The 8,774-nt window shown below is 51.4% G+C and overlaps 1 protein-coding gene across 1 annotated transcript in view; it reads right to left on the bottom strand.

Annotated features, from left to right (window-relative positions):
- Positions 1 to 705: 705 nt before the first annotated feature.
- The window catches only part of ZHX3 (zinc fingers and homeoboxes 3), a 71,943-nt gene continuing 63,874 nt past the window's right edge, over positions 706 to 8,774 (bottom strand). Inside the window, exons 2-3 of the mRNA XM_036245181.1 lie at positions 2,591 to 5,603; positions 706 to 787 (exon numbers count right to left, since the gene is read on the bottom strand). Of these exons, the coding sequence (XP_036101074.1) occupies positions 777 to 787; positions 2,591 to 5,453 (2,874 nt within the window). The 5' untranslated portion in view covers positions 5,454 to 5,603 and the 3' untranslated portion in view covers positions 706 to 776. The remainder of the gene's footprint in view (positions 788 to 2,590; positions 5,604 to 8,774) is intronic.

Genomic DNA, 8,774 nt, shown 5'->3' with positions numbered 1-8,774 from the left:
TTTTGAAAATGTGGGCACATAAGTCAGTACATTAGGCCTAACAGCAAATGTTTCTTTAGTGGATCTGATAACTGAAAAGTAATGGTCCATGATTCCAACTTCCATGGAAAAAGCGGTACTACTACAACAGCGAGAGCGCAGTAAGCGGCAACACTACGCACCGGGCGCTGTCTGGGCCGCGGCAGGCGGGCTCCGCGCCCCCATCAGCACCGGCGGGTCTGCAGGGAGCGGAGTGGCGGCTCCTCAAAGGCCCTGCTTCCTCCAGGACCGTGAGGGGCGCGGGCTCCAGGTGTGGGCTCGTGGGCAGACAGCCCTGCCCCCTGCAAGGTGTGGGGACGTGTGGCCCATCGACGTCCAGAGAGCAGACACAGGACATTTTCAGAGATGATGTAAAAGACAATGTACTGCTTTGCTAACCAAGGTTTCTATGTAATAAAAGTGTTTTTAATCCGATGTTTCATTAAATGTGTATAGGCGAACTTATACGTTAAAAACTTGATTCTGGGTCCATGAATCTGAATCTGAACTACTTTATCCACTGGAAGGCAAAGGAGAGACCCTACATGGTGGGAGGAAAACTGACGAGAACTGCTCTCCCTTCTTGCTCGGTGGTGGCGGCCAAAGGTGACAGGGCGGGACCTGGGCTGGGGTGAGGTCAGAAGCTCTGTGTGCGCCGAGGCCGGGATGGAGCGGATGTGGCAGCAGAGTTGGGTGGGGCCCTTCCATGTGGCAGGCGGCATCCTGGACTGGCCAGTCCTTCAGTCATCGGCTCAGATTCAGTCTGCTTCTGAGGAGAAAGCACATGCCGTCACCTCCATGCCAGCTGCCCGGTGTAGCCCAGGGCGGCAGCGATGCCCTCCCTGCCAGCCGGGGCACATCACTGGCTTTGGGGACCTCTCAGTTCCATGAGCAGTGCCTTCGTGCCAGCCACTCCTCACTCTGCAGCCCGAGGGGATGTGAAGGAGGCGTGTGGGTGAAGGAAGGGACGCTGCTCAGTCTGGCCGGGGCCACTGCCGAGCCCAGGCCTTGCAGCTGGGGCAGGAACCTGTGTCCCCTCGGCCCAGCTCCCCGGGCCTCCACTCCTCTGGAGTCCTGTCCTAACCTGCCTCCGCCTGCCCTCTCCCTTCCGCTCTCCAGAACACACCGTTCTAATGAACAGCAGCTGGGTCTAATTTCTGACACGTATTTTACTGATGTCTTCACTTCATTTCTAACGTCCAGCCCGTGGTCAGAGTCAGTGGGGCTGTTCACAGAGACCCATCGCCGGTGCTGCGTACAGAAGTGGCCCTTGCGCTGAGGTGTGACAAGCCGTGAGGTGCCAGGTGCTGACAGACAAGCCCTTCTTGCACCCACGGTTATGCCTTAGATAGGAAAGGACGATGCCACGGGGCAGGGCCACCTGCTGCTCTGGCTCTGTCCCACCCAGGACACCAGCACTTCACTTTCTGGTGGAGTCAGTAGCTGAGGGGAGCGAATGCTTGTGATTCACACCCATTCATCCAATTCCAGGTTCGTTTTTAAAATGTGTGGTAAATATGCACACCGTAAGCCGTACCATTTTAAGTGTACAGTAAGTGGCACGAAGTACAGTCACAATGCTGTGTAATCACCAGCCTATTTCCAGCTGCCCAATATAATTTAGTAAAACTTTAATTTAAAAAACCAAAAGAAACTAGATTGTTTGAGTTCCCAGCAATCTATGCTGCTTTTCCGGCAAAGCCAAAGCCCAGGTGGGCACTCCCCGGGGGCAAGCCCAGTGCAGGAGATGATGCCCAAGAATACCAGGCTTTAGAGCCAACTCCCAAAGGTTCACAAATCAGACAGTCTGAGAACCCAGGCACTTGCTCAGTCTCCGCGGCCTCCTGTGAAGAGCTCGGTTACATGGCTCCTGGCTGCCCTGTGAGGGGGCCGCCAACGAGGAGACAAGACCTAAGAATGAGGAGGGAGGAAGAGGCTGGGAACTCAGGGCCCAAGACCCTGGAAAATCAATACCAAAATCAACCCTGGTCTGTGGCTTCAAGAAAGCTGTCTTAAATAAAATAACCTTACAAAGTTTTCTTTCAAGTACTAATTCCATTCCTGATTCCGTATATGTCTAAGAGGGAAGATGATTTTCCATTACTTCTATATCAGGAAGAACAATTAAAATGTAAATTATAGGATTTTCACCATTAAAAGAATACTTCACATATCTAAGGACAGTAAAGACTCTCTCCGTCCGTTTACCCATCTGAGCCGAATTCCCTCAGAAGTCCTATTGCCCTCTCCTTCCCGGCGGCTCTGGGTCTGCCTATTCAGGTGACGTTCTGACTACTGTCCTATTGCTAGGAAATGGCTAGAAAAGTGCAGACCCTACAGGTTCACGGTGTTCCTTCCCCTGCACAAGTTTTAAAAAAAACACACACATGAAATGAAATGAAAAAACAACTCTCAACCCTTTACCGAGTTAAGCTCTGGTGACATCTGCTGCCAGGTGCCCCAAAGCAGCCTCTGAAACAGCAGATGCTCCCTGCAGTAAATCCAGGGCCCACCCATGGGTGTCCCCTCTCAGACCCACAGAGGACAGCCAGGGCTCCTGGGGGCTCCTTACCCAGCTGACGTCCAGCCTGGGGACTTGGTGTGTCACAGGGCTCTGAGCTGGCCTCAGGGGCACTGGGCTCCCACGACTCACTGTTCTCAGACACCTCCGAATAGGTGTCGCCCAGCCCTTTGTGCACTGCCGCAGGGTCGCCAGGGCCCTGGTCCTCGCTGCCGCTGTCTGCCACGGCCCGGGTCTCCTCGCCCATTTTCTCTGCAAACCACTGCTTGACCTGCTGGGCGCTCAGCTGGGTCTTGTCGCAGAGGCTCTGCAGGTCCTCCTCATACAGCGTCTTGTGTGTCACATAGTAGTCTTGCAGCAGCTCCCGGTTGCCAGGGGCGATGACCAGCAGCCCTGGAGGGAAGTGGCCCCGCTTGTAGTCTTCGTACCACTTCAGCTGGCCATTCTTCAGGGCGTACCTGCTGTCACCGAACCAGCGCACCACCTCTGGCCGCGGCAGGCCTGTCTGGGCCAGGATGGCGTCGTAGTCCTGGGTGCTCGGCCACTGCGTCTGCACGAAGAGCTGGCGCAGCAGGTGCCGCTGCTGCGCTGTCTTCTTGCAGCTCACCTTGCCCGGCGGCTGCGCGGCCAGCTGGTGCGGCCCCTCGCCTTCAGGCTCGCAGGCGCCCAGCCCAGGCAGCTCGCTCTTGCCGTTGGCTTCAGTGACCCGCAGGTTCTTAAGGTTGATTTTGATGGGGCTGACTTTGCGTTCAGCCAGCGAGTGGCTGCCGGGCACTTCTGGGGAGCCGTTCTCCCCTGGGGCCCTGAGGTCACTGGCCGACTCCTCGGCTCCTCCCTGGTCCTCGGCAGCCGCCTCCTCCTCCTCCGGACAGGCACCCCCCTCGGCCTTCGAGGTCTCCTCGGTGCTCACTTTCTTCCGTCTCTCAGAAAACCAGCTGTCAATCTCTCTTCGGGTCATTTTGGTTTCCGTCCTCAGGCGGTCTAGTTCCTCGTCGGGAGGAAGAGGGTTTTGTGCAAAACTGCTCTCCAGGGCTCTGAGCTGCTCGGGGGCCCGCTCCTTGTATTTGGTTGGTGTGAAGTCAGGGGTCTGGTGCCATGCCTGTCGTTTGGCAGAAGAGTGGGTGGCCAGGGTGGCTGCCGTCGGGATGCAGGTCACCTCGGGGGCCTTGGACACCGGGGAGAAGGGCCCCTCTGGCACAGAGTCGATGACGATGGAGCCGGGGTCCCCAGGCAGCACAGCCCGGGAGCCCTTCAGGTTCCGGCAGTGGTACCTCCGGTCACTGAACCACTTCCGCACCTCCCTGGCGCTGAGGCCAGTCACCTTGGTCAGATGCTCCACTTCGCTCTGTCCTGGGAACTGGCTCCGACAGAAGCTACCTTTCAGAGCTGACAGCTGTTCGTGAGATTTCTTATTTTTGTAGATACTGGCATCTAGGAAGGCTTGGGAGGTTATGCTGGGGCACGCTGTGAGCAGCGACTGGGCCGCATTGACCACCTTCACCGCTGACGTTGTATTTGAACACACAGTGTTAATGGGCGCAACAGTTGGCTGCTTAGGGACTGATGTAACTGCTAGAGGGAGAGACGAGCTTGGTGCCTGCAGCCCATTGGCCATCAGTGGCTGAGTGACCAGCAGTCCCCCTGCTGTACCCTCTGGCTGCCCCACAACATGGCCTGGAAGGGCGGCCTGGATGAGATGCTGCACGTTGCCAGCACTGGCAACCAGAGGAGTGTTCAGGACGGTGATTGTGGGCTGAGGGACAGGCTGGATGACTGTGTTGAACATCTTCTTCCGGGCATCTTCGATCTCTTCAGGGGACCAGCTGATCCCCTGTTTCAGCCTCTGGGCTGTGAACCAGATCTTAAGCTGTTCTTCTGGATACTTGGTGACCACAGTCAAATAGCAGAGCTCGGCTTTGGTTGGGTAGGGGAACTTGTGGAAAGAGTTCTTCAGGAAGCTGTTGGAGTCCATGGCCGCATTGTACGTCGGAATGCTGCTCAGGGGGATCATCACTTTGGGAAGGGACTTGGAGGTGGGCAGTGGCTGGTGGGCGTGGTGCTGGGCGTGCACCGGGGGCTGCTGGAGGGAGAGAAACTGAGCCATGCCAGCCGGCAGAACTGGCACTGTCCCCAGCGGGGGCCCGTTGGCTGCGTGGGGAGGCTTGGCAGAGCTGGTAGGGGCCTGGCTGACCGGAACTGCCCCGTTGACAAAGGAGTGGTCCCCCTCTTTTGCCTCCGCTTCCCCAGCTGAGGGGTTTGGTAAGGCCTCACCAATGGGCTGACTAGGGGCATTTTCCTTTAGTGTATGAATTTTTTTGGCTTCAGCTTTGCCTTTCATTATCTTCATGATAGGAGTTTTGGTGATGATGATTTCGGCTTGTCCATCGGTCCCATCGGTGCTGGGCTCGCCCAGTGGGTCAGGAGTGCTGGTGCTCTCGGGGACACTCTGCTCCACGATGACACGATTGTCTGGCTTGGCCACATTCCACATAAAGCTGGCTTCCCCTGAGTGACTCTTGGCATTGTGCAGAGAAAGCCCCTCAGGAGTTTTTGCCAGGAAACTGCACTCAGTGCATACAAAAGTCGGGTCTTTATTAAAGTCTGTGTGCTCAGAGTTCATGTGTCCAACAAATCGGGTTATGTCCTGGGATCTGAAATCGCAGTGTTTGCAGGAATACGAATAGCCATCCAAAGTGCTCCGATGCCCGTTGGCCAGCGTAGCCAGCGTAGCACTCTCCGCACTGCTGGAGATCTGGGCGACCTCGCCGCTGGGGGCAGGCGCTGCTGGGGGCAGCTCCTGCGGGGGCCCTTCAGGCAAAGCCTCGGCGGGCGGGACCTCCGCGCTGGCCTCCTGCAGCACCGCAGTCTTCACGGGGATCATGCACGGGGTGGTGGACTTCCTCTTGCTGGCCATGGCGACAGCCACTCCAGGTGCTCACTCAGTGACAGCTTGTCCCGTCAAGGGCCTCACAGTACAAGTTCCAGCTGCTCCATGAGGGCCAAAGAAAATGTCCAAGGGCAGCTTTTTCAGTTGTTTGCAGAAAGCAATTTTTCCCTATTAAACCTGAGGAGAAAGAGAAAAAAGGTTAAGATCTTTTTTTTTTTTATCCTCACTGAGGACATTTTTCCATTTTCTGTTCAGAGAGAGACAGAGAGAAAGAGAAACATCAACATGAAAGGGACACATTGAGTGGCTGCCACCCGCACGACCCAACCAGGGCCGGGGACAAACTGCAAGCGAGGGACGTGCCCTTAGCAGGAACCCAACCTGGGTCTCTCCGACCGCAGGCCGACGCTCTAACTGCTGAGCCAAACCGGCCGGTTAAGACCTTTTAATATTTGTGGAATATAATGAACATAACAGTCTGAGGAATAGGCTAGACCCAGAGACGTGGAAGTAGGGTACAGACTGACAACCCTCAGAAGAGGGGGTACTGGGGGGAGGGAAGAGATAAACCACAGAACTTATATGCATGAAGGCATAACCAATGGACATGGACAACAAAGCTGGGGGCAGAGTGGGGGGGGGAGGGGAGGAGGGTGTCAATGAGGGAAAAATGGAGAAACATCTGTAACAAAAATAAAATTTTTAAAAAAAGATCTTTTAAGCTCTGTGTGTTTCTCAGACACCCAGGCACACTCAACTGTTTGACTTCTATCCCTGGGGCCTTTTCACAGGAAATCCAGCAGCAGGCTGGATGTCAAATTTGAGTCAGAGGCCCCCTGAATGCTAACAAAATGGTGCCCTGAAGAATGACCTGGGGATGCCCCAATACATGGGACAGACTTCAGCCATGTGTTTTGTTCTGTATTTCCCTCTGCATCCTTGCATTAAGTAACTCAGATTCAAAAACAAAAACAGCAAAATAATCCTCTTTTGAACCTCCAAATTAATTCTGACCACACTTGAGTGAGAACAAAAGATCCCAGTGTAGTTCTTGTTTAAATGTTTGGGCCAACCGGGGTTTTTCTTTTCATAGCCTTCCCACATATGAGAGCAAGACGACGCCTCTGCCTCTCCCAAGCCAGGCGGAGGCCAAGTCAGCAGGAGGGGTTGGTGGGGGCCCAGGGCTGGCTGTAGGAGCCTGGCCTTTCTCTGTGGCCTTTCCCTACCTGCTGCCCTAGCAAACCCACAGAAGAGGGATCACCTCACAGTTACTGGTTGTACCCCAGACCACTGTCACTCAGGTGAAGCCAAAGGCCAGAGGGTCAGGGGATCCACAGACTCAGTCCATAGCCTAGCCAGTGGCACATTCTCTCTCTGGGTGCAGCCATTCAAAGTGTGGCCTTACCTTGGGTGTGCAAACTACATGTGACCCTGTATTGTGCTTACTTTTTTATTTCTTTCATGTCTTCCTTTCAAAATAAAAACTCTTACCTGGCTGGTGTGGCTCAGTGGTTGAGCATCAACCCATGCACCAAGAGGTCACCAGTTGATTCCCAGTCAGGGCACATGCCCACGTTGTGGCCCCAATCCCCAGAGGGGGACATGCAGGAGGTGGCCAATCGATGTTCTCTCTCGTCGATGTTTCTATCTCTCTCTCCCTCTCCCTTCCTCTCTCTCTAAAACCAATAAAGAAAAATTATTTAAAAATAAAAACTCATATCTTTGATTCATTTGAAATTTATTTCAAAAGCTGGGGTGATTGATTTGTTTACATGTAAAATAATTATTATAATAACTCTTTCTCCTTCTTAATCGTCACCCAAGGATATGCTTTTATTGATTTTAGAAAAAGAGGAATGAAGAGAGGGAGAAACATCAATGTGAAATGTTGCCTCCCGCATGCACTCTGACTGGGGCTTAAACCTGCAACCTGGGTATATGCCCTGAACAGGATCAATCCCACAACCTTTTGGTGTATAAAATGACACTCCAACCAACTGAGCCACACTGGCCAGGGCTATTATAATAATTCTTTCTTAAGATGCCTGAGAAAGTGTTTCTCTGATCTCTATTATTAACATAATATCACCATCATCATCATTACCTTTCTTTTAGCACATTGTAATGCTGATAACAATTAAAATAATAGTAATTTTAATACCAAACTCATGTTAACATTAGTGTTTGGATTTGATATAAAAATGTACACAAACTAAAAATATCTCTATTCAAATTCTTAATGAATAAGTACAGCAAATGATCATGATAATAAAAAAAGATAATTACTATTAAAAGCAGTTAGGGTGAGATAAGAATAAACAAACCTTAGGATCTAACTACCAGTTACCATTTCACCCATCAATTTGAAATGTCATGCACATATTTTTTTTTTACTTAATTTTTTTTTAATCCTCACCTGAGGATATTTTTCTGTTGATCTTCTGATAGAGTAGGAGGGAGGGAGAGAGGAAGACAGAAAGAGGGAGAGAGAGAGAAACATTGATGTGAGAGAGACACATCAACTGGTTGCCTCCTGCATGACCCCGACCAGGGCCGGGAATGAACTGCAACCGAGGTACGTGCCCTTGACCAGACTCAAACCCGTGACTCTTTGGTCCTCAGGCCGATGCTCTAACTGTTGAGCCAAACCAGCCAGAGTTACTTAATTTTTAATTGTAAAGATAAAGTATCAATATTAAATGTAATAAAAATAAATAAAACCACCTATAATTTTGTACACCCTTCCATCTAGTGTAAATTATTTCATACATATTTTTAATCATGATGGGCACACACTTGTGTTTTTTCTTTCATTGAGCATCACATCATAAACATTTTCACTAAATAAGGTTCATAATTGCCCAGCTGGTGTGGCTCACTGGACTGAGAGGTCCTGGTTCAATTCCCGGTCAGGGTACATGCCCGGGTTGCAGGCTCGATCCCCAGTAGGGGGCGTACAGAGGCAAATGATCAATGTTTCTCACATCAATGTGTGTGTCTCTCTCTCTAAAGAAATAAATTAAAACAAATAAAAATAATAATAAGCTTCATAATTATAACAGTTAATAGCTGCTTAATAGTGTACCACTATGGACTTGCTCCCCTCCTCTGCTATCGAACAGGCTTCCCGCATTCCTCTGACAGGTGACAGTGAAATCTTCTCTGGGTACATGGGACACATTTCTGCTGTAAAACTATTTCCTGAGGCTGAGTTCACAGAAATGGGTTTACCAGCTCAGTGAGTATCAACATTTCTGAGTTCTTCTAGGTATTATTGGCAAACATTTTAAATCAAGTGCTTTATAATTATTAATAAAGAAAACTAAGAATAACACAGTTGTTATGTTT

Source organism: Molossus molossus, unplaced genomic scaffold (assembly GCF_014108415.1).
Source record: "Molossus molossus isolate mMolMol1 unplaced genomic scaffold, mMolMol1.p scaffold_m16_p_6, whole genome shotgun sequence".
In the NCBI taxonomy this organism is placed as follows: domain Eukaryota; kingdom Metazoa; phylum Chordata; class Mammalia; order Chiroptera; family Molossidae; genus Molossus; species Molossus molossus.
Note: the sequence above shows the minus strand (reverse complement) of the source record. Positions and strands in the feature narration are given on the sequence as shown.